Source organism: Mirounga leonina, unplaced genomic scaffold (assembly GCF_011800145.1).
Source record: "Mirounga leonina isolate KUSES-001 unplaced genomic scaffold, KU_Mleo_1.0 Mir_171, whole genome shotgun sequence".
NCBI classification, from domain to species: domain Eukaryota; kingdom Metazoa; phylum Chordata; class Mammalia; order Carnivora; family Phocidae; genus Mirounga; species Mirounga leonina.
The window spans coordinates 20,832,101-20,857,658 of NW_023270436.1; the positions used below are offsets into that span (position 1 = coordinate 20,832,101).

Genomic DNA, 25,558 nt, shown 5'->3' on the forward strand with positions numbered 1-25,558 from the left:
AGTACAAAACTCCAAGCTTCCAGGTTCTAGTCAGCCCTCGAACTCCAACTTTGGCTGCAGCCTGGAGCCCAGCACTGGTTTGTATCAGTTGTGATGGAAAAGAAAGAAAAAAAAGAAAAGGCCCTTTGGTGCAGGGGAACTTAGCACTGCACGCTACACAAGCAACCAACTCCAATTCACTTAGAAACACTTTAAAGTGTTCCATGATTAAGAATCTTGCAATCCCTTCAGACAGATACAATTATTCCTTTATCTGGAAAAATATTTACCATACCAACACAGAGCAAACAGCAAGTTCCAACAGATGTTTGCTAAGTGAACATATGAGAAAACACATGAGGGGTGTCCTCTGTTAAGCCGTGCCCAGACCAAAAGACACCTTAGTGGCTCCAATCCTTTTAGTATTCTATTGCATATATGCAAATTCCAAAATATCCCAGAGTCTAGTGGTTATGGGAGAGGGTGACCAAGGCCACTGCTGCTTTTTCGGGGAACCAGGGGAGATGGAAAGAAGAGCGGGTGGTTGGTTGTTTTAAATAAATTAAGCATGCTCTTAATATACTGTAAAGGAAGGAACATCATATGGTGAGAAGATGCTCTAGAAAGACAAAAATTAGCAGCCCTGCTTTTGAGTCCCCAACTTCCCTTTCCAGAGCTTATGTGGTTTAGAGAAGTTACAGCACTTCCCCTGGGCTCAAACTCCTTAACAGTAAAAATAAAGGTTGAGGTGAATGTTTTGGATCCTGGCCTCCAACTGAGATTCCCTCCGCTTTTAAAATCTTCGAAGAGTGCCCACTGTGCAATCTTCACCACGTATAGTGTACTAAAGCATGTCCCAAGTGAGCATGCACAGAAATCGCCCAGAGAGCTGGATGGAGCCCAGAGTGCCGCCTAGAGACTGACCAGGGTGGGAGCTAAAACTCTGCATTTCTAACAAGCTGTCCCTGGGCAAACCTAGCTTGAAAGGAAAGGGCCCCAAGCGTTTTGGCCAGAGTCCTAGCTAAGGCTCTGAGAAGCAAGCTTGAGAGTTAGTCACAACGCTCCCCAGAGGGCCTCAGGAACCCTAAATAGAACCTCTTTACTTCCAAGCAATGTTCAGAGAACTGGACCTGTGGGCAGATTCAGCCACAACTGGGATTCCCACATTTACAGACCTGCCTTCTAGCCACAGTGGGGATGTTCTCCAAAGGAAAATAAGCAAGGGGGGGGAGGGGTAAAGCCGAGTGGGCTGGACCGAGGAAAGCAATTCCAGCTACTTCGAGGAAGGGTGAGCTTGATCAGCAGCCCACCCCCTCACCTGGGATGCCTGTGTCCCGTGAGGTATCAAGGAGAAGGGCTGTGCTGCCAAGAGGTGGCACAGAGAGTGGTCCAGAGTTCAGCAGTGTGATGACCCAAGGACCACAGCTCAGGAAGTCTGGCTCCGCAGGGCAGGCATCGGGGCTGCAGGGTGGCTGTAGCACTCAGCGACCACACTGCAGGACACAACCCCCCAACGCTCCCCAGGGGGGTATTTGCAAAGGAGAGGGGCTGGGAGAAAGGATGGAGACTTGGACTAAATATGACTTAGTAACAAGAGGGTAACAAGAGGTTAAAAAGAACAAAAGAAGGAAGAGGTAGGAATCTGAGGTTTCTCTTAAGAATACAAGCGTACTGGGTCACTCACATTCAAAGGGCCCCTTCATGCTCTTCGGGGAAGTCCCCAGGAAAGACCCTATCAGTCAGAGCACACCCTGCACAACCTTTCTGTGACCCAGAAATGACCGGCAGAATACCATCTTCAGTGAAACACCACTACAGTTTCATATCATTAGTATTTCCTTATTACTGATGTTTAAAAAACAGTTGGATGTGAAACTATATCACTTTTAGACTTGTGAGCCTTAAAAGCTTCAATTAAACATTATTTCTATGAAAATAAATTCTTGGAAATGATAAAGTCACACATCACACACTGCAGAGGAAGCATACACTATGGAGGAAGACTGATAGAGTCCTTTCTGGTTACACATAAATACCTAAAAATGTGGTTCCAATTTCTTTCTTTTTTTCAAACCGTGCTCATTTTCTTTCAAATTACTTCCAAAAACGAAGGTCTCTCTCATGTTAATTGTGTGTACACTTCGGCTTACACTTTAAAGAGTCTTCCTCTCCTGGGAAGTGACTTTTGTGTACAAATCATGAAAAGCTACTTAGACAAAGTGCTGGAGATGATTAAAAGAGGCCAGATTCGCATTTATACCTTTAAAAAAAGCAGACGCAGATGTCAACTGACTCATTTGTGTATATTTTGGAAATAAGCTGAAGATATGCATGTGCAGTTCATCAGGACATTTAAAGAATTCTCAACTTTTTTATTGTGGTTCTGTATGAAAAACGACTTTAGAAATTAAGGAAGTTATATTCTGGTATCTTTTGTATGCTAGATAAAACCTTGACTCATTACAATTTGGTCTAACTAAAACACCTTTTAATATGACAAAGCTACTTGCTCATTAGAAATGAAATTTTAGAATTAAAGGCATATCACATATGCTTCATCACCTAGGATAAGTAAAGAAGGAACTAGAGTAGCATTTTGTTCATCTAATACCAGAATGACAAAAACTTCAATTCCTCCAAATGGTCTTCTCCCCACTCCACCTTTTTTTAAACACAACAAAGGAAAAAATTGCAAATGCTTTTTGATTCACCAAACCTTTATTGAAAAGTTCACTTGATGTCATGCACTGAGCATCTTGCTAGGTCCTGGAAACACAGAGATGATGAGGTACAGTATAGTCTGGGCCCCCAGTGGGTACCCAATTTATTGAGGAAAAGAAGAAGGCTTTTCAGGAACAATTCCTGGGTTAGATTTGAAATGGAGGAGGGGCCAGGAGGGTGTAGGGGCTCAGGGATGTGTTCTGCTGGAACGCCACACCAAGCAGGAGCCTTCCTTCTTAAGGGATATAACACTTTAACCCTTCACTACAACGCTGCTTTCCCCCAAAATAAGAAACCTGCTTTGTATAGTGGCCAAAGGAAATTGAGTGGCAACATTTGTGCAGAAATCTTAGACTCCTCAGCTTGTTTCATTAGGCAATCACACATCTTCTAGAAAATTACAGAGAATGGTGGTTACAGTAACAGTTCTATACAGACTTTCCAAAGTAACCAACAACAAAAAAAATGAATAACCCATACATTTAAATATATATATGATTTCTGAAGCAAACTACTGTGACCCTGGGTCATACTGACAAATTTTTACAACAAATCCTTGTTCCTAGAGTTACTGTGACAATGTCACCCTTTGATTATGTACATATGTCAAAGCACCCACTTAAATATTTAGTTACTCTGTGGGTCTAATCACATCCATTCTATGCATGGTGAAGTACAGTTCGTAAGCACGGCCAAAAACCAGCAAGTCTACAGCGAGAGTGATATACGAGCTGTCTGAAACAACCAACCCAGCAGAGAGTAAATCCTAAAAGTAATCAACAGTCACTCTGAATTAAAATGTTTAGGGCTGTATTTGAATTAAATCCACCTGCAGTGACAGAAAACCCCCACCAGGTGGAGTTAAAAGATGCAAGCTTCACTTCCAAATTCTTGGGTTTCCTGAACTCCCAACTATTTCACATTTCTCCTGATTGAGAAGGAGATTTGGCTACTTATCCTCTCAAAATTACTAATTAACGGCTTTTATTTCTTTTAAGGCAAGTAATAGGCAGGAAAGAAATTCAACCATTTAAGAAGTTTTGGGAAAAATTAGCTCATTCAAGAAAAATCGGAGTTCATTAACAACCAAATGAAAACCAATGGATTCAGTCAGACTGAAACCAAAACCTCTGGGGATTAAGGTGCCACAGTCTGAACTCTGATAGATCACCACATCTTCACAAGGTCTCCCTACCAAATATCCACCTTGTTGGTCCAGTCAGAGTTACCAAGTTCTCAATTCCAGCATCCCTCTAATTCCTGAAGAGCAAGTTTTAGGTACTAAAAATTGACCAATGCCATGGCAGACATCCCCTAAGATGACTCCCATATGAGTCACACTCCTGTATAAGCTCCTCCCCTGAGCACAGATGGAACCTGTGACTTGCTTCTCACCAAGAGACTATGTATGGCGAAGGGCTGTCACTCCTTTGATTAGGTTGCATTACATGACCACTAAATTTGTGATTTGTCATGCAATAGGAAACCGATATGCTAAGCGAGAAGAGGACATTTAAAATTCATTGCACACATTTCTGACAGACCTCAACTCTTCCACCCCGTTCCCCAGACATCTAGCTCCCTCACCACCGTTCATGAAGGAAATCACTCTTCCGACCGTCTTACACATTCTTCTCGAGCAGCTGTACATGAGCAATCAAGTACGTGCATACAGATATATTTTCCCCCTTTTATAATATTCAAATGGAAGCCTCCTATAATACTCTTTTTTATCTTTCTCCAACCACATTACCTTGTGAATGTGGCATTGTGCTCACTCCCTTTTAATAATTCAACTTAACTCCATCATACAGAAGACCCATAACGTTTTTAGTCCTTGTTGATGGAGACATTTAGACTCCAGAATGTTTCCAGTCTTATGTTTATACATTTCGCACTTCACACCTAGTAGATCAATTCTTAGAAATGGAATTCTGCTGGGTCAAAGGGCATGTACATTTTTAATTCTGCAAAACAGGCTGCACTGATTTACACTCCCATGGGCAATGTATATGAGTGTCTGTTTCCTCACCCCTTGCCAACCCAGGTGTTACAAGTTGACATCAAATTGATTTTATACAAATTCTTGACTCAAAAAGGTTAGTTTCATCATTATCCTCAAGCTCATCAGGTTCACTCTACAAATACTGATGAAGTACTCACTCTGAAAAGGGGATGGGTTTCTAACATGGAGAACAAGATACATCAATGAAACGAGTAAGGGCAGAGAGGTAGATGATTCCAACATGGGCAAAATCTCCTTGGAGGAAATGGAATCTGACCTACAGGACACACAGGCCTTGGGCAGAGAGGGAGGCCCAGAAGGCAGGCCAGAACAAACAGTGAGGAGAGGAAGATGGCAGCTTGAAGAGCAACAAAGCAGGGCCTTAGCTCCGAAGGAACCAAGAGTCAGTAGAAAGAACACTGGATTGAAGAGTTAGAATTTCCACTTCTGGCACTGGTTGAACGACCTTGAAAGAAACTAGTTTATCTGGGCTTCAGTTTCCTCACGTATAAAACAGGGTGGTGAGCCCTGAAATCAAACTTCCTGTAGCTGCAGAACTAACTGTGTTGAAAGTAAATTTATAGTGAAGACTAATGTCAGACAGACAGAACCGTGCTGGGAGAGGGGGACGGAGGGAATTCCTCAGCCCCACTTTCTAGTGGCTCCATCCTGACAGCCTGAGAAACTGGTAAACTCCAAGAAATTCTTAGGATTATGCAAAGTACAGTTCAAAAGCAATGAGACCTGGATAGCTCAGGTCCCCTTCAACTCTAAAAACGATTCCAGCTTTCCCTTCAGTGTTGGATAATGCACCTGCAACTCTGCCTGCCTACACTGCATTCATTCACTGAGTACCTACTATATATATAACTCAGGCACTCTTCTAGGAGCTGGGGAGACAACAGTTAAGAATACAAAGATTCTTCCCTCTGAGGTTCAATCTCTACTCAGGGAGAAGAGAAATAGAAGTAAACAAATTTATAGTATGTCAAAGAAATGAGGGTAAGAGGGAAAAGTGTAACGAGGATGGGGGTGGGCTGTTCCATCCATTAAATCCTACTCTCCCTCATGTTATGACTCTTCAATTCAGTCTTTCCAGATTTCTGTCCTCACAGATCGTTTTTTTCTTTCCTCTGAAATCCTGCAGCACTTTGGACCATGCATTAAGCCTCTGCCATTTGTTCACTATTTCACTGTGCTGGGCTTGTTTCACCCAGATTGCAAGCCTCTCAAAGGTTCTATCCCAATCTTGGATAGCTACAGCAGGACTATTCCAGCAGCACAGAGCCCGCACTCAATACCTGTTAACTGCTATGAAAAACACTGTCATCTGAGAATTACAAATGTGTGCTTAACTTCCTTTTCCCAACACCATGGACCAAAATTTTTAAAGAACTTAAAAGAGCAGAACCAAGGGGTGCCTGGGTGGCTCAGTTGGTTGTGTCTGACTCTTGATTTCAGCTCAGGTCATGATCTCAGGGTCATGAAACTGAGCCCCACATTCGGGCTCTGAGCTGAGGAGTCTGCTTGAGATTTTCTCTCTCTCCCTCTCAGCCTGCCCCTCCCCATGCTCCTGTGCTTCCTCTCAATCTTTCAAATAAATAAAAACTTAAAAAAAAAAAAAGAGAAGAATCAAATGAACAAATTAATGCAACAGAAAACCAAATTGGGTCTAGTAAGAAGTAAGGATGGCCAGGTGGTCCAAGCGTTTGCATTAGACGTTAATTCCTAGGATAAACATTAACTACTCAAGGCCAAAAATAGATGGGGTGGAACCTAAAGGGAGAGTGTCAGAGTGAATGTCTGTGCCCAAAGTGTGGGAAGAAGAGGATTAGCAGAAGAAAAGGGCAGACCCAGAGTCCCTGCCCCACTATGTCTCTTCCCCACCTCCTTGCCGGAATGGGTGCTGGCCCCACACCCCACTCCCCAAACGCCCCCTCAGCCTTCACACATCCTCAGGCAGCTCAATGCTCTGTTCCTCATCCCCAGGCTTCAAAACTGCCCAGGGTACCCTCGCCTCCTAGCACACAGAGTTCCCTTTTGCACCAGTCAGTATGCATGTCAAGGTTCCTTTTTTATGTCCAAAGGTCTAAGAATCCATACATGGTATCAGTTTACTTTCAGTATTCACAACTGAGAAAATACATAAATAACTACTGTGACAGTTTTTCACAGCAGCACTAGCTACAATAGCCAAAAGGTAGAAACAACCCAAACCTCCCTCCCCAGATGGATGCATACACAAAGGGTGGTGTATTCATACACTGGACTGTTATCAGCCATAAAGAGAAATGAAGTAATGACACACACCACAGTGGGGATGAAAACGGGCTAACATACAAGAAGCCAACACTGTAAGTCACATACTGCTATGATTCCACTTCTATGAATTATCCTGCATAGATAAGTCCACGAAAACAGCTTAGTGGTAGCCAAAGGCTGGGGGGAGGGGGAAGTAGAGAGTGACTGTTAATGGGTACAGGGTGTCCTTTTGGAGCGATGAAATGTTCTTGAACTGGACAGTGGTGATGGTGTGAAGGTACCTGTACCAAATGCCACCGAACTGTACATTTTGAAGTGGTTAAAATAGTAAATGCTATGTGTATTTCATCACAATAAAATAAAGTACTAGGAATTCAGTCAACTTTAAAATAAGTTTGTATCTTACTGATCTCAACAATGTAATTGGCAAAAAGGAGCTGTGAACACTGAAAAACAAAACCACACATACCTACTGATTTACTCCCCAAACAATGCTTGGTGTGAAGAGAGTTCTCAAAGCTCCCGTACAATCGTGGCCAATCACGATGCCAACAATGGCGAACATTTAGTAAACTGGGCGCAGCTCTAAGTGCTCACACTTAATGCTGTGAGATAATTAGCCCCATTTTACACAAGATAAAACAGGCACAGAGAGAGGAAGCAACCCATCCAAGACTGAATAGCCAGCAGGTGGCAGAACCTCAGAATCTGAATCCAATCTAGTTTCAGAACGTATGTTTTTAGTCACAGCTCCACAGCCTCAGAATACAGACACTTCTCATTCGGGCCCAATCCCTTCTCTTTCCAAAACCATGTATCCAGCCCAGACAACGTTCCACAACAGGGAAGTACCCGCTTGACCTCTGCATGTGCAGTGCCCTTCACCTGGAGCACTGATCTCAAGTGCCGTTGTCACACCCCTCAAGGCCAGCAGCGCCTTCTCTCCTTGCTGGTCTAGGCTGGGGTGGAAAGAATGAGACCAGGGGCCTCCGGGGCTCTTACACAATCGGCCTTAACTGTTCCATCTACTTGCATTCATGCCTGCAAACACTGACCGAACTCCCATTTTAGCCTGAGAATAAGAACAAAGAACTCTTATGACCTCAGCAAAACCAAAGGTGCCTTGTATTCTGCAGGAGAACAACCTGGAATGCAAACCCATGAACCACAAGATCGGATTGTTTTGTCTGGCTGGCACAACTTTTTCAAACACCAACAATATAACCTGAATGCCTTCCCTGGGGCATCCATACTGTCACTAGGCATTATCTTGTGACCTGTTGGTCCAAGCACGTAGGCTACCCTGACCTAGCCCATTAACCGACTCACTCACTGCTCACTCCCAAGGATTTTTCCTCCTACCATCATTCTTTCACATGCAGTAAACATGGCTGGAAAAGACAGAGAAATAAAAGGCAAAAGAGAAATCTGAATATTATTTTTAAAACAGAATATACATTTACTTCTGAGGATTAAAAAAAAGTCCTATATAATTTCAAAGGTGGAATTATCCTTAAAATTGAAATAATGGCAAATCACAGCACAACTAAAATTTAAGAAGTTCTACAAGGATCCCTCATTAGTGTTCACATTTCTAATCAGGGACGGGGTCCTAGCAGAACAGGACCTAGCCTAGCAGAGGGTCAAAGCTGGCAGTCTCAAACCCAGTGATTTCAGAGAAAAGATGGGGGACCTTTGTTTTAGAAGGTTTATCTTTTTTTTTTTTTTTTTTAAAGATTTTACTTATTTATTTGACAGAGAGATAGAGCAGAAGTAGGCAGAGCAGCAGGCAAAGGAAGAGGGAGAAGCAGGCTCTCCACTGAGCAGGGAGCCCAATGCAGGGCTCAATCCCAGGACCCTGGGATCATGACCTGAGCTGAAGGCAGACGCTTAACCCAGTGAGCCACCCAGGTGCCCCTAGAAGGTTTACCTTTAAATTTTAACAGCAAAACCAGACATTTTGTTTGGGTTATTTCTGTTCAGCCTAGAACACTGCTCATGTTCAGACAATAAGCACTGAAAATGAAATGGAAAGGTCATGAAATAAAAATGCTAACTGAACACGCTGGGCTTTACCATGACAGAAGAACTCTTGTTCCAAAGCTTTTGCTCTCTACACCAGTATAAAGAAGGCCAATGGCTGTCATAACATAAAGTCCACAACTGTGCCCTGCAAAAACAAGCAGCACCAGCATACTCTAAGATAAGAACTGAGTTAATATTTTCAAACTGCAGCAAAGTAATACAAGGGTCTTACTTTGGGAGAATGCAGGTCTTCACTTCTGGGGGAGCGTGGGTTATTAAGTCAAAGCCTAGAGTATGAATATTTACATCTAGTAAAAATCAAGATTAGAAAGCTACACAACTGGGGGCGCCTGGGTGGCTCAGTTGGTTAAGCGACTGCCTTGGGCTCAGGGCATGATCCTGGAGTTCCGGGATCAAGTCCCGCATCAGGCTCCCTGCTCAGCGGGGAGTTTGCTTCTCCCTCTGACCCTACCCCCTCTCGTGTTCTCTCTCTCTCATTCTCTCTCTCAAATAAATAAAAATTAAAAAAAGAAAAGAAAAGAAAGCTACACAACTGTTAAGCTTTCTTAATCACACTTTAAAAGTATAAGGGACCCACATTATTTACAGAAGCCCAAAGGAGAATTCTTTTGTAAAATAATGTTGTTAGTCTTTTCCCCCCCGCAATGAAAACAAACCTCCATATATCTCAGGTATATTGGGATTTCTCAAGGGGATCATTTGTGAAAAGATGAAATCCACAGAAGGAAACAAATAACCCTCTCTCCTACTCTCTGGTCTTTTTGCTGCACAGACCCACACCCAAACTCCAGGCTCACTGCAGTGTAGAAATGCAGGCCATACAAGAGAGAAAGATCGTGTTTAGATATAAGAGGCAACAAGTTAAAATGTCACTGAGGAGTATGCAGTACTTACTGCTGGTTCAACTTGACTTCGATCTGCAATATCTATGTGGACAATTTCAACAGTTTTCCATGTGTTCGGATCTAAACCGTGTACCTATAAATGACAAAGAGAAATGAAACACAGCAAACTGTAGACTATTCTTATTAGGCAAACTATTACATATATAATCTTTATCTGAGTCTTTTAGACCACATTACGAGGAATAAAAAAATCCAAATTGTTACTTCATTAAATTAGCGGTCTGAAGTCTTAAGGGATCTAGAAATCTTTTGTTACCCTTGTATACCTAAAAAAATAAGTGTGGGGAGGGGAGGAGGTGTGAGGATGCTGCCAAATTAACAGAAATCTGTCACCATTATTTTCTGGTAATCCTTAGAGATGAGTTATATAACAAAATGTACCTAACCTATGTTTAACCCAATGATACAGGACCAAGTCCTTGTAACCTTTAAGTCCTAGACAAACACATAAGGTGACATTATAATTAGATTTCAAGAAGCTACACTGTGAGGTTTAAAACCTATCCTGAATTTTCAGTTTTGAAAGGACAGCAATTCCTCCACTCCTGATGTTAACTAATCATTTCTAAAACTCCCTCTATGAACCAATTAAGAACTGTTTACAAATGCCAAAGTTTGTCCATTTGGAAGCTAGAAAAGGCAGATCAACTCATACACAGACTAAAGCACACCCAATCATCTCATTTAGATTCTAAATTTTAGAATTACTGTGGAAAAAAAAACCAACATGAAATGTCAAATGATCACCCGGAAGAAAACTCAAGTCAAATACTACCAATTATAATTCAAAAGTTCTGTTAATTGGCACCAATCACATAAAAGCGAAAAATACCACAACATGAACTTAATCTCCTGTAACAGCGTAATGGTGAGGCTGGAACGGCAGTTCTCAAACTGGAGCTCTTGAGCTGGATCGTGTACCACAACACACAGCATACTGGGCCCCACCCCCAGGGATTTTAATTCAGTAAGTATCGGGTGAGGGCTGAAAATGTGCATTTCTAACAAGTTCCCAGATGCTGCTGCTGGTCCAGAGACCACTCTTTTGACAGCCACTGGGCCAAGGGCATCAATCCATACCAGATGGTTTGCCAAGTTCTCTAACACATCTTATCAAAAGTTAATGATGACACTGAGTCTTAAATGATTTTCTTGAAATTTGAGGGATAAATGTGCTCCAACTTGTAAAAATCAGACGCTTGTCAACATTTTTGTAAAACATTCACAGTTGCTCCTCCTCCTCGCCTTTTGGCCATTTCTCTGACATCAACCCAGCAAAGCAGAGTGGAGGTGAAAATTAAAGCAGTCAATTTTGCTTTGTAGAGTAGCTCTGACAAACATACAGAGATGAAAAGATGAAAGAAATCTAAAGTTAATGGCTAAAATCGGTTTGTGAATTTTATCTCTGCTCTCCCTGTCCCAGAGAGAGAGAGCTGATAAAAACAGCAACTCTCCCCACAGTCTGCTCTCGCACCAAGGCAAGGGAACTGAAAGGGAATGCCCCGTTTGTTGCTGGTTGCTGGCCTGCCTCACTGTAATCGGACATGCCCTGGTGTGTCCAGGTACCGGTTTCCCATAGGTGATATCACTCGGGTGATGACAGAGTGGACTACAACAGTATTCCCATTTCCAGAGGCTTCTGCACTGAAAGCCCAGAGTTGAAACTTACATTTTCTAATGTTCCCAAGTCTGGTTTGTGCCATGTTTCAATTTTAATGAAGAAATCATCTTTCATATATTCATTCTGCAGAAAACACAACAGCAAAATGACAGTGATCTTTCACTGGTTCTTTGCGGCTTTTGTCTGCAGGAGCCTTCCCCAGCATAAGCATCCGTGCTTTGACTCTATAAGACTGATCCTCAAGTGACAAAGAATCATTAGCTACCTGTTTTTATAAACTTGTCAGGCAAACCAAATGCTGCATGCTTTTAAATAATTTAAACAACCCTACTTGTCATGCAGCATAGAGGGCTAATATTAAAGAAGCTGGGAGGTTTGGTGAGCAAATACAGCATTCAAAGGAAGTAGCAGAAGCAAAATAAAGTCAACAGGGAGGTTTTGAGACAAGGCTGGAAAAAACCCACTAACACTGTGAACATGTGGTGGAGTGTAGGCTGGTGGAAAGAGCACAGAGGAGGAGCCATGCAGCGGTGGGCAGTTTTATTTTAAAAAGCAATGAATGACTGAAAATAATTATTATGTAAAGCAAAATTTAAAGATGAAGAGTATGTGACACAAAAATAGTTTTACTCACCGTTACAACTGAGGCATAATGGACAGGTGGGCAATAAAAGGGGAAAAATTTCAGAATATTAATCGAAGTCAAAACAATCTGTCATATTATTTACTGTCACGATGATTAAACTCCCTGAAAACAGAGCATTTAGTAGTTTATGTCTGCAAAAGTTTCTATACAAGTGACACTACAGTCTACCTTAGATTATAGAGTCAATAATGTAATTTTAAAACAATGGGAGAATAATGTCACAAAAGCAATATATCACTTTAAGGCCAAATCAGCAAACAACAGGAAACTGTTTCAGACGTCTGCCATATTCCTACCCTACTATATGTGGCAATATGAGAAAAATACTATTAAAACTACACCAAAGGACACTTCTGAGTGTGGATGACCTTTCAGGTCTCACCCCTGGAGCCAGTGAGGTCAGCAAGGACCTCAAGGTGCTCTCATCTGGGAATGAACCAATGCCCCTCACAAAGGTCTAGGGGGAGGAACACAGAGAACTCTCTCCTCTGCCACAGCACCTGCAGTGACTACCCAAGAACCCACAGAGGACTTCCGTGAGTGTCACCCTTCTCAAAGGCATCAGCACCAGGAGTCCCTCTCCTCCTCAGCAGTGGGGCAGAGGGGGGGAATGAATGCCAGGAACCAGGCTTACTTGTTCTACAGTAGGGGTACGCGTTCCAGGCTTTCTCGTGAAACACCAAGGAGCCCTCCGGAGCAATCATCCTGACGAACGCAGGAACTTTGCTGTGAAGTGAGAAACAGTGAACGTTATTTTCAGTAGTACCATCACTTCTTTGTTGGCATCTGCTGGGCAACCTCAAAGAGTACTGTCATCAAAGGTGATTATGTTCTAAGTTTCATCAACTCAGGCTGACTGTTAGCAACATGTTTCATTTTCAATCCCAAAGTAATCAAGTGGAAAATTAATGTAAAACTACAACATGATTAAGAACATTTAGCTGTATACAGGATTTAAGGGGCAAAAAAGAAACAATTTTGTGTTGCGCTTCTGCTCTATTCCCCTAAGGTGAAATCTGAAAGTTAACTGAGGCTATTTAAGCTGCGCATAATACAACACAGAAATTCTCTCATGTGGTTAGACCACATTCACTGTTCAACACAAAAGAATCCCTAGAATATAGGAGTATCTCTGAATAAAAGTCTTTAAATACATTTTACAGAACAAACTTAAAGAAAAGTAACAATCTGAGGAACCCAGGTGGAAATGAGATCTTAAAACATATCCAAGTATTGGGGTGCCTGGGTAGCTCAGTCATTAAGTGTCTGCCTTCGGCTCAGGTCATGATCCCAGGGTCCTGGGATCTAGCCCTGCACTGGGCTCCCTGCCCAGTGGGAAGCCTGCTTCTCTCTCCCACTCCCCCTGCTTTTGTTCCCTCTGTCGCTGTGTCTCTCTCTGTCAAATAAATAATAAAATCTTAAAAAAAAAAAAAAAGCATATCCAAGTATAAAATTTTGTATGTTTGGACGATGAATGGCATTTGCTGCCTCAAGTATAATCGGAAAAGGGATAAGTATATAATACATGAGGAGTCTGTGCCAATTCATAAGGTAATCAGCAAAGATGCCAACAGGTAAGTAGGCAAAAGACATCCCCAGACACGTTACAAACAGAAAACACAACTGGTTAACAAACAAATGGAAAAAATCAGTCTTTTCAGCCTTCAAAGAAATGCAAATAGAATGACCACTTCTAATGATTGTAAAGAAATCAGTTTTACATGCATAGGCTTTTCATACAGATCAGATTCAAATCCCAATGTTAGCACTTAGAAGCTGTGTGACCTTGGACACATCACTTGGCTCTCTGAACTTCCCCACGAGTTGAACACAGTTCCTATGACCTACTCTGCAAGGTTATTGGGAGGATTCAGATTAATACCTATAATGTATTTATTAGCACATTGCATAATACAGTAAAAGCTCAATAAACAGTAGGTACTGCTCTTTAATTATAATTTGACATGAAGCTGAGTACTTTCACGTGCCTTTCTTCACTTACATCCTCCAACAGCACTGCAAGCTACACATTCATTTATTATTCTGTGTAACCAGCATTTAAGTGGCTAAATAACTACATGTCAAAACTATAACCTCCAATGTGAAGCCCTACATACTTTTTCTGTATCAGAACGGCTTCTCTGAGAACTGTCAAATACAACTTAACTTCCTAAGCTAGGAGAAAAAACAAACTAAGGAGGAGACCTGGGCCCCAGAAAGGACTTATGCCTCCATACTAAGATGGAGCAGGAGCCAGAGGCATCCCTATGAATTTTGGAGGCTAAGCAAGATGAATGTAAGGAAGCCCCACCAGCCAGAGAGCCGTGCAGCTATAAAAGAGGTAGTGTGGATAGCCCCTTCGTTGCCTCCTCAGTACACAAGAACATATGTATGTCTTGGAGCTTCCGCTACTGTGGCAAATTAAACCACTGGAAAAGAAAAGCTGAAGCACTATTATACGTGACATTATAATCAAGATTCCAAGGGCACAGAGATTTGCCTGTGCCTTTACACCCTGAAAAGATAACAATAAAGGAGAATTCTTTGAGCATCCATTCTTTGCAAATCTAGAAGATTCATGCAAAGGGGCATAACCTCACAAAAATAAAGCCAAGATACCTGAAAATACTTTCATATTAAAAGTCAAAGACTATCTGAAGTCCACATTATTTCTTCCATTGCTCAAGAACTGAAACCAAAATCCCTTTAACTGGGAGAGGTCTCATCAGGGTATAATGTAATACATATGGGTGATTTTTAAAATATACCACAGGATTACCTATCCATCTAGAGTAAGACAAACAGATCTATCACTGGTTCATGTGGTCAAAGTAGAAAAAGGCAGGCAAAAGGTGCCTGTGTGGCTCAATTGGTTAAAGGTTAGACTCATGGTTTCAGCTTAGGTTGTGCTCTCATGGTCCTGGGATCCTGGCTCTGCACTCAGTGGGGAGTCTAGGAAAGATTCTTTCCCCTCTCTGTCCCTCCCCCACAGGCCCATGCATGCTCTAAAATAAATAAATAAATTCTTTAAAAAAAGGGGGGGGGGACGCCTGGGTGCCTCAGTCCGTTAAGCACCTGCCTTCAGCTCAGGTCATGTTCCCAGGGTCCTAGGATCGAGTCCCACATCTGGCTTTCTGCTCAGCAGGGAGCCTGCTTCTCCCTCTGCCTGCTGCCCCCCCTGCTTGTGCGCACACTTGCTCTCTCTCTCTCTGACAAATAAAATCTTCAATTTTTTTTTTTAAAAGAAAAGAAAAAGGCAGGGAAAAAAACAGCTGCATACTAGCTCAGAAACATATTTTAATTATCCTATTTATTCCCATAGTGCCCAATAGTCTAAAAACCTTAAACATTCATCAAAAGCTCTAAAATTTGCTGACCCAAACAGAATACTGGCAGTCAGTCACTAAAGGTCAACAAGAACCAAATCTACAAGAAAGTTTTAACATGTCTTCATTTTGCTCCCAAATGCCTGTTTTCTTATTTCCAGGATACTTTTCCACTATGTGAATTCCAACAATCAACTTTTTGACTTAGTTAAGAATGACCAAACCTCTGAGCCAGTTATTTCAAATTGACTCGCTTTTTACATTTAACATGAGAACACTAACAAACATCTCTCCTCAGTGAATCTAATTATGGACTAAACACAGGGAAAATGCATACATGGAGTAAATATAATTAAATTTCAATTCTGCTTTAAAGGAGAGAAATTTTCTTTAGTGGCCAACTTTAAAATATTCCTAACAAGGTGGTTCAAATGAACCACTTATATAATTAACAGCATACACATTGGTTTTCTACTTCAGTATCACCTACCTAGGAAGTAAATTCTGTTTTGGAAGCTTAGTGTCTCAGAAAAAGAATAAATATTAACTGAATTAACAAAATGGAGGTAGGTCTTCAAAAATAAATGAACAAAGACATTCCTCCTCTTGTTCTCCCAACGATCATGAAATGTTCTCTCATGACAAACCAACACTCATAACAGTGCTTAACTCAAGGTAAACACTTCTAGATTTGTCTAAGAGTCAGATATAAAATAATGTCCAAGAGCACAAAAGGTTCTTTGCCATACATAGTCCTTTTCCCACCCCAACTCTGAATGCATACAAAGAACATTTAACTTCAGGGTAAAATTCAACCAAAACGTTCCATCAATTGTGTTGACAGGAAATAAATATTAAGATTTAACTTCTATAACAATGGCTGTGAACCTGTTAAGTGGTAAGACAACTTTGTATAACAGTGGTAGATGAAAACAAAGGGTTTACATGGTTAAAAAATATGTAATAAATGACCATAATGTACACTGAACTTCTGATCTAGGAGCATTCTTTTTTTAAAAAATCTGTTCCTGAGATACATAACACCTTGGGAAATCATTTCAAACTGCACTTTTCCCGTGGAAGTTTTACATCCACTTGTAAACAAAATGAGCAAACTGCTGAGTTCTATTTTTCCATCCTACAACCTACTGTAAACATCAAAATGTAGAAAAACATATGAAGAATCTGAAGACGAGATTAATTTGCCATAAATAATCTTTCATTTTATAATCAAATAAAATATACCTTAAATACACTGGGCACCTCATTCATTCACTCAAGTATTTATTTACTGAGTGTCCACTGTACCAGGGGCTACGTAAATAAATGTGTAAATGAACAATTCCTATTCTGAGCTCACCTTCCAGGGAAAGAAGCAGGAAACAGAGCAGTAAATACCAAGAGGCAGTGAATTACCTCTCCCAAAGTGCAGCAGTCAAGGAACAGAGCACTGCACAAGTGAGTACCTGGTTTAAGGGTGCCCAAGAAGGCCTCCCTGAGGAAGTGAAAATACAATGGCGATCTGAGGGTGAGGAGGTCCAGCCACATGAAGACACAGGCCCCAAAGTTCTGAAATAGCTAAAGACTTGGCCTGCTTGGGTCACTACAAGGCTTCCAACATGGCTAGACTGTAGTGAAGGGGGAACAGAGGGACAGACACAAGATGAGGATGGTGAGGTGAGCAGGGGACAGGCAGATCACAATAAGACCCATTTTATAAGCCAAAGTGTTTGGGTTTTATTCTTTCTATGACAGGAAGCTACTGAAGGCTTTAAGAAGGAGAATGACACAACCAGATTTAAGTTTTAAGAACATTTTGACTCAATTTAGTAGTCATGTTAGTAAATGAAAATTAACTGGAGTGGGCAAGAGTGGATGGAGGCAAAAATTAACTCAAAATGGATTAAAGATCCATATGTAAGAGCTAAAACTGTAAAAAAAAAAAAAAATTTTTTTTTTTTTTTTGAGGGAGCAAGCGCAGGTGGGAGGAAGGGGAGAGGGAGAGAGAGAATCTTAAGCAGACTACCTCCCTGCTGAGCATGGAGCCCGACACGGGGCTCAATCTCATGACCCTGAGATCATGACCTGAGCTGAAATCAAGAGTCGGATGCTTAACTGACTGAGCCACCCAGGTGGCCCCTAAAACTATAAAATTCTTATAAGAAAATGTGGATGTAAATCTTTGGGACCTTGGATTGGATGATGGTTTCTCTGATAGGACACCAGAAGCATAAATGACAAAAGAAAAACAAGTAAATTGGGCTTAATCAAAATTATAAACTTTTTAGGGGTGCCTGGGTGGCTCAGTCGTTAAGCGTCTGCCTTTGGCTCAGGTCATGATCCCAGGGTCCTGGGATCGAGCCCCATATCGGGCTCTCTGCTAGGCAGGAAGCCTGCTTCTCCCTCTCCCACTCCCTCTGCTTGTGTTCCCTCTCTCGCTCTCTGTCAAATAAATAAATTTTTAAAAATATCTTTAAAAAAATTATAAACTTTTTAATGCCTCAAAGGTCACTATCAAGAAAGTGAGCAGAAAACTCAAAATGGGGGGAAAACTGCAAATCATGTATAGGAGGCTAGTATCTAAAATATGTAAAGAACTCTTAAAACAGACAACCCAATTACAAAACAGGTAAAAGATTTGAACGGATATTTCTCCGAAGATCTACAAATTAACAGTAAACACATGAAAACATCCAAACCTTGAAATACCACCTCACACCCATTAAAATGGCTATTACAAAAACAAAACAAAACCTGATAACAGCAAGTGTTGGCAAGGATATGGAGACACTGGAGCCTTCCTACATGGTTGGGGGAATGTAAAATGGTGCAGTCACTTTGGAAACGGGTCTGGCAGTTCAAAAGTGAGGAGTTACCATATGACCCAATAATTCCAACTAGGAGAGTGTGTGTATGTGTGTGTGCGTGCGTACATCCAAGAGAAATAAAAACATATGTCCATACAGAAACTTGTACACAAGTGTTCATAGCAGCATTACTTATTAAGTCAAAAGAATGGGTGGCAAGAGATCAGTCTGGAAGCAACTGGAAAAGTTCAAGAGAAAGAGATAATGGTAACTTGCACTAATGTGGTGGGTATGAAGATGGAAAAAATGTGTAGAATAACAGGAAAAATTTACAAAATGACTTCAAATCCTGATTTGTGGGAAAAGAGTAAAATAACCAGACACAAACTGGCTAACTTTCAGGAGATAAAACAAGACAAGTTTTAGAGAAATAACAAAGAGAGAGGGAAAGAAGTGCTTTCCACATAACAAAACAGATCAGCAATGAGAAACAAAATATACCATAAAAGGGAAACGCATTACAGAAGTATATCTGATATTCTTCTGGAATAGGATCACTCTTTATTTAGACAACTCTGAAATGTGCAAAACTGAAGACCTAGAACTATACACAAAGATAAAACTTTGCATTAATGACTAATTTTCGACTCACGAATGAATTACTATATTGAGCTGATATTTATCAATTTCTTATGTATACTTATTCAAAGATGCTCTCTGAAGTGAATCATCACATATGATCGATCTTTGCATTTTCAGGTGATTTACACTTTTCATTTTTAAACATGAACGTAACTTTAGTTCCTGGCAATGACTGAGCTCTTAACTGGAACCGCATGAAATTTTAAAACGATTTTCAATTAAACCTCTGTTGTTTCAACCTTTGGGGAACAAGACCATTCAGGAGTTGGCATAGCTTTATGAATTCTCCGTCATTCAGGACTGACTGGAGATGGTGAAGATATAATGCTGATGAAGAATAAAAGAGTAAAGCTGATTTTCCCCAAGAAGAGGAAAAAAAACAACAAAAGGATTGGTCAGTCAGTGCGTTCCTTACTACGAAGTCTCAGGAGAGCTGCAAGTTTTTCTCTAAAATAACCATCTCAAAGGTTGCAACACATTTCCTTGCCTTGCTTCAAAATTCTTTGCCCGATAAAGTCTGTCCTCCTTCCCCACCATCCACTATTAAGTGTTTAAGTATATATTGAACATCATAAGGAAACACTCAAACTTTCATGGTAAAAGGGGTATAAGACAAATATGTACACATGAAATACATAATCAGGTGTCAAAATGAATAGACATGACAAAAAGTGATGGGAGTTTAGGGAAGAAGAAAAGTAGTCAAGGAATGCCTCTGCACAGGACAGAGCTGAGCTATGCTCAGGAAACTGGGTTTATGGGCAACCCCACATCACAAGAAAAGGACCTAAGGGGCTAAACATGGCACTTCTAGAGGACAATGAAGAGTCAGGCTTGCTTAGAGCCAATAGTTTTTATTCTGAACAGTTATAACAATTGGAGAGACATGGATAATCCTGAGTGGCTTATTAAGTTTAACTTTATTCTGGAAGATGACTTGAGACTTTAAAGACTATGAGAACATGGGATACGGTGAAATCCATGGTCTTGGGAGAATTTCTCTGTAAACTCCTTTGGCATTCACTTCAGAAAATGGAAAATATTCTAACCCTCCCACAGGGCTCAGCAGTAAAGCAAAGCGATTAAGAGTCACAATGCCTGCCTGGGTTCATGGCCTATCTCTGCTACCAAAAGCAGTGACACAGGGGCTAGTTACTTATACCTTTCTGGACCTTCATTTCCTCACTAAAAAAGGCTGCTATGGGGAATCCCTGAGCTCCCACCTAGAGCATGTACAGTGACCAGTAAGGATTAGATCCTCTGGTTAGAATTACCATGGGCAACTACTTACCGTAAATTATCAAAGGATATGGAAAGATATCCTGTAAGATTATTACTAAGATTCAAGAGGGCAAAAAAGTCAATGGTCACTAAATTATGGGGTTTTTTAATACCTTGCCAAGATTGTTTCTCAATCTTCTGGTTAAGATGAAGTGTATCTTACACCCAGAAGTGTTTTTGCTGAAATGGGAAGCTTACTGGCCAGAGAACCCAGAGAAGTTGATTCCACTGGGTAAAGTGAATCTCAGAATTTCAAGTTATCTCAAATGTACAACAAGGTGTCGGTGGCCTCAGGCAACAAATTTAGCCAGCCAAGTCTGCAATTCTATTGCTGCTATACAGTGATAGTGCACACAGCACTAGAAGTTACCCAGCGGAGCCCAAGCTGAAAAAGAGAACATACATTACTGGACACAAACTTAACTTCCTCAGGGAGATAGCTCTAAAACTCTCTAGGAACGTGGGTAAGTCTACAGATGCTGAGCTTGCTGTCCCTGCAGGACACTGCTGTCTGACAAGCTGTGAGGCCAGCCCCGTGTCGTGATTGCTAGCTTTCCTACGGCACGCTGAAGGCCTCAGCACTCACTGCTAAATGATTCTTTGCCCTTCCATAATCTAGTTATCCTGTGGCTATTGGGCCTTCGGCACAACGCTGATGCCTTTGAGCATGTGGACTTCTGATTGCCGTGCCCTGTGACTGTTCCCTCCCTCCAGACTACAGCAACAGTTGGTCCTGGTTTTGTCTTTATTGGCTGACGGGTTTTTGGTTGTTCTTCACTGTCAGAGAGGCTACCACCCGCCACACTGCCTGAGATCCATTAGTGCCATCCTCTTTCCTTTGTTCCTTTCCTGTATCAGGCCTCTCCATGCTGTCCCCAGCTGCTATCTTTGTGTGACAAAGCCAACCTTCCCTGGGCATCAAACAGCTCTTCCCATCCAATCAGACCCCCTCCCCTCCCTTCTCATGGGACACCTGTGCTCATCAGGTCCTGAGTGCTTGTTGTCAAGGACTTGGGACTGCCTACTTGTGACCAAAAAGCATGGGATTAGAACCCAGAGAATCCAGGTCAGTTACCATTCTGCCACTTACTAGCTGTGTGACTTTGGGTAAACATGCACTTCAGTATCCTCTTAGGTACAAGAGGCGTATCACCTATTTTTCAACAGGCGTGATAAGGAGTAAATGAGTGCGTGAAAGGGTAAAACCAAAGGCTACTGGGAATGATTTCAGCTCCTTCTAGGAATGAAGAAGTCATGAGAGCACTGGGAGGCTGGCCTCCAGAGAGCCACGATTTTCCTTTATTTAATCTATTAAAAGCCTGAGAAGAATTCTGAACCTTGTCCCCAAATAAGCTCTGCAGAATAATAACATCTCTTGAACTAACCATATTTATATAGCCCTCTTCAATTTAAGAAATTTATCATTTATGGTTGGAATGTCATCTGAATCAGATGTCTCAAATATCATTTTTCTAATTAAAAATGCAGATTAAAAAAAAATTAAATCACCCATAATCCCACCACCAAGAAAAAAAAAAACATTAACATTTTAGTGAATCTCTTTCTATGCCTTTTCTGATTAGTTTTTTAAAAATACATGTAATGTAGTGCATATTTATATTTATGTACATATTTGGCAACTAATCTTTTCCATGTAATGATATATCAAACATTTCCCCAAACTTCCAACTCTCAGTTTTCAAAATGAAGGGTATTTTGAATCTATTTCATGATTATCACATATGGACATAATACACCAACAGAAAGTTTTATATATTGAACTTTCTGGCTAATTTTAGAATCCCCAGAGAAAGTTAAATGTTTACAATAAAAAAAGTTTTATGTGGGGCGCCTGGGTGGCTCAGTTGTTAAGCGTCTGCCTTCGGCTCAGGTCATGATCCCAGGGTACTGGGATCGAGTCCCACATCGGGCTCCCTGCTCTGCGGGAAGCCTGCTTCTCCCTCTCCCACTCCCCCTGCTTGTGTTCCTGCTCTCGCTATCTCTCTTTCTGTCAAATAAATAAATAAATAATCTTAAAAAAAAAAAAAGTTTTGTGTTGGTAAAATTCAAGTAATGAGTAAATGTAAGATACTAAAGAATAAAACTAAGTATACATAAGCAAATTCAATAGTATAAATACTATGTAGATCATACCGTCTAGAATGCCACATTTTTCTCCAACTGACACATTTTTTTAGATATACTTAGGGTGCTAACAAGTTAACAGGAACCATGAATAAGACAGTCTTATGGGTAACTGATTGATCAGAATTATTGCCTTCATTCAAACCTGCATCAGAAATACAGAAACACTGTGTTCTAGGAGGAAAAAAAAAAACACAATAAAATTTAAGATTCTGTAAAGTGATAATCTACTTTATATTCATGTGTCAATATAAACCAAGCAGTGGTCTTAAACTGAAAAAAACAGGAAACACTGATTGTCAGAGCTCACCTACAACTTTAAGGAGCTCTACAAAAACATGGGTGTTACTCGTTTCAATATGAAGACAATAAAGGCAAGAAAAGACCAAAGATCTTTCCTACCTTTTTAAAGATTTTATTTGTTTGAGAGAAAGAGGGTGAGCACGGGAGCACAAGCAGAGGGGGAGGGGCAAAGGGAGAGGGAGAAGCGGACTCCCCTCTGAGCAGGGAGCTGGATGCAGGACTCGATCCCAGGACCCTGGGATTGTGACCTGAGCTGAAGGCACACACTTAACCAACTGAGCCACCCAGCCGTCCCGATCCCTCCTACTTTTAATAAATTTGAGGGACTACTGACAAAATGGACTCTTAAAAACCATTACTGATCTTTTGCCCTTAGACAAATACTGGTATGCATTTTCTGTTTTAAAATATTTATGCCAGGGGTGCCTGGGTGGCTCAGGGCAAGATGTGTCGTAGGATCGAGCCCCATGTCAGGCTCCATGCTCAGCACAGAGTCTGCTTGAGATTCTCTCTCTCCCTTCCTCTGCACTTCCCCCCACTCACTCGCTTTCTCTTAAGTATTTTTTTAAAAATATTTATGCCAAAGAGAGAGATCAGACAGCCAAACTCAGGAGAACTTCTATAAACCAAAGAGAGAAAAACAATGAATGAAAGATTTCAACAGTCAAGTCACACAAGAAATTCAAATGGTCTACTAATAGGAAAATACATTCAACATCACTAATAAGGCCTGCAAATTTTTTTTTTTTTTAAAGATTTTTTTTTTATTTGACAGAGAGACAGCAAGAGAGGAAACACAAGCAGAGGGAGTGGGAGAGAGAGAAGCAGGCTTCCCGCAGAGCAGGGAGCCCAATGCGGGGCTCGATCACAGGACCCCAGGATCATGACCTGAGCTGAAGGCAGAAGCTTAACAACTGAGCCACCCAGGCGCCCCTAAAGCATGCAAATTTAAACAAGAGACTATTTCTGCATATCAAATTGGCAAGAAAATAAATGGAGAAAAATATGGAAAATGAACACTACCAAACACTCGGAGGGCAATCCGGCAGTAATACCAAAATTTTAAATAAGCATGTCCTTGCAGCAAAATCCCACTTTTATATATTTCTCCTAGAGAAATAGTAACCTAAGGCATGAAGATATGTACAACCATGTTCACAGAAATATTATTTGTAACCTGCAAAAAGGAAAATATCTGAAACACCTAAATCGACTTATCATTTAGAGAATAGTTACATCACCTATGCTTTGTTCACACTATGAAAGGTCACTCAGCCTTCAAAAGGAGGACATGGACATTAAATAACACAGCAGGGTGTTCACAATGTGTCACTCCATGAAAAACAAAGCCAACTGCCAAACCATATGTATGGTAGGATCCCGTTTGCCGTAGAAAACAAAAATAACACAAGTGATAGTTTATTTTCATTTTAAAAACTTATTTGAGGGGCGCCTGGGTGGCTCAGTCAGTTAAGCAGCTGCCTTCGGCTCAGGTCATGATCCTGGAGTCCCGGGATCGAGTCCCGCATCGGGCTCCCTGCTCGGCGGGGAGTCTGCTTCTCCCTCTCCCTCTGCCTGCCTCTCTGCCTACTTGTTCTATCTCTCTGTCAAATAAATAAATAAAATCTTTAAAAAAAAAAAAAAAAAACTTATTTGAGTATGTATAGAAAATGATCCGGAAGGAGAAACTGTTTCTAGTGATTCTCCCTGGGGTTATGAATATGTGATGGCAAGAGACGGGAACTAAGTTTTTATTTTATAACTTTCCCTGTTGTTTGAATTTTTTTTATGAACAATTATATCACTTTTATAATTTAAAAAATTACCAATAAGGGGGGGTTCTCTCAAAAAATTAAAATGCAACATATTGTCAGAGTAAAATTTAAAAAGTACCTCAGCACACGGCCCAGGAAGTTAGGGAGTTATCTGCTCAATAAGTAAGCTGGAGAATTAAGGCATCATCTTCAATAGAATGACTAAGCATCAGATGTGAACAATCAGCTTACCTCTTTAGGTGATAGATTTTGTGTGTATACTGTCCCTTTTCTCCATCCTTCTCATAAGGTTCATTTTTTAAGACTTCAATTCCTTCTCCACCACCAGTTTCATTCTTACTAGCTTCTGCAACAGAGTAAAGCTGCCCAACCTGATACTGGAATTTCAGAGCACAGAATTTCATTAAGCCAGTAGTACCTGTGGAAATTTCCTATGCTAACATCTTACCATATATGATATAGAAAAGCTTGTCCAAATCATTCAGCACATCTGTTCCATATGAAAACATGACTCAAGTTAAAAATTAATGTTTAGGAAGATTAAACACTAGGTGATCATACAGTTTCAACAAACTCTAATATTTTACAAGATTTCCATGATTTGAGAAAACTGCTAGTTACAAATACTCTGGGGTGCCTTCATATGTACTACCCACTTATCAAGAAAACACCCTGATGCTTGGCCCAGCTTTTTGTATAATATATATTTTTTTCCAAAGCACTTTCATGTCTATTCTATCTCATTTAATTTCACAAAATTCTGGAAAAAAAAAAAAAGGCATGAAGGAATAGAATTGTTACTCTAATTAAGAAAGATGAGCAACCAGAATACCACTGTCAATGATAAAGAGGAGGTATATAAAGTGTAATTTAAAAGCCTGAAAATACAAAGAACCATTACAGTCCAAATTTTAGTAGACCTCTGGGGTCTTTTTTCCAACGACTTATGCCTGACATGCCCAATTTAGCCCTTGTCCACCTCAAGAGAATCAATACTGGATACCCAGGATCAAAACTGTTAACTGTTCTCCAATAAACAGAAACTGTTTTTAAAGTATTACAAATACACAAGAATTACTATAAAAGGCAAGAAA

At 40.8% G+C, this 25,558-nt stretch overlaps 1 protein-coding gene across 2 annotated transcripts in view; it reads right to left on the bottom strand.

Annotated features, from left to right (window-relative positions):
* The window catches only part of PITPNB (phosphatidylinositol transfer protein beta), a 64,739-nt gene that overhangs the window by 32,438 nt on the left and 6,743 nt on the right, over window positions 1-25,558 (bottom strand). For both annotated transcript variants that reach the window (XM_035017262.1, XM_035017263.1), the window contains exons 3-7: window positions 24,696-24,841; window positions 12,820-12,911; window positions 12,174-12,181; window positions 11,588-11,662; window positions 9,908-9,991 (exon numbers count right to left, since the gene is read on the bottom strand). In XM_035017262.1, coding sequence (XP_034873153.1) covers window positions 9,908-9,991; window positions 11,588-11,662; window positions 12,174-12,181; window positions 12,820-12,911; window positions 24,696-24,841 — 405 coding nt within the window. The remainder of the gene's footprint in view (window positions 1-9,907; window positions 9,992-11,587; window positions 11,663-12,173; window positions 12,182-12,819; window positions 12,912-24,695; window positions 24,842-25,558) is intronic.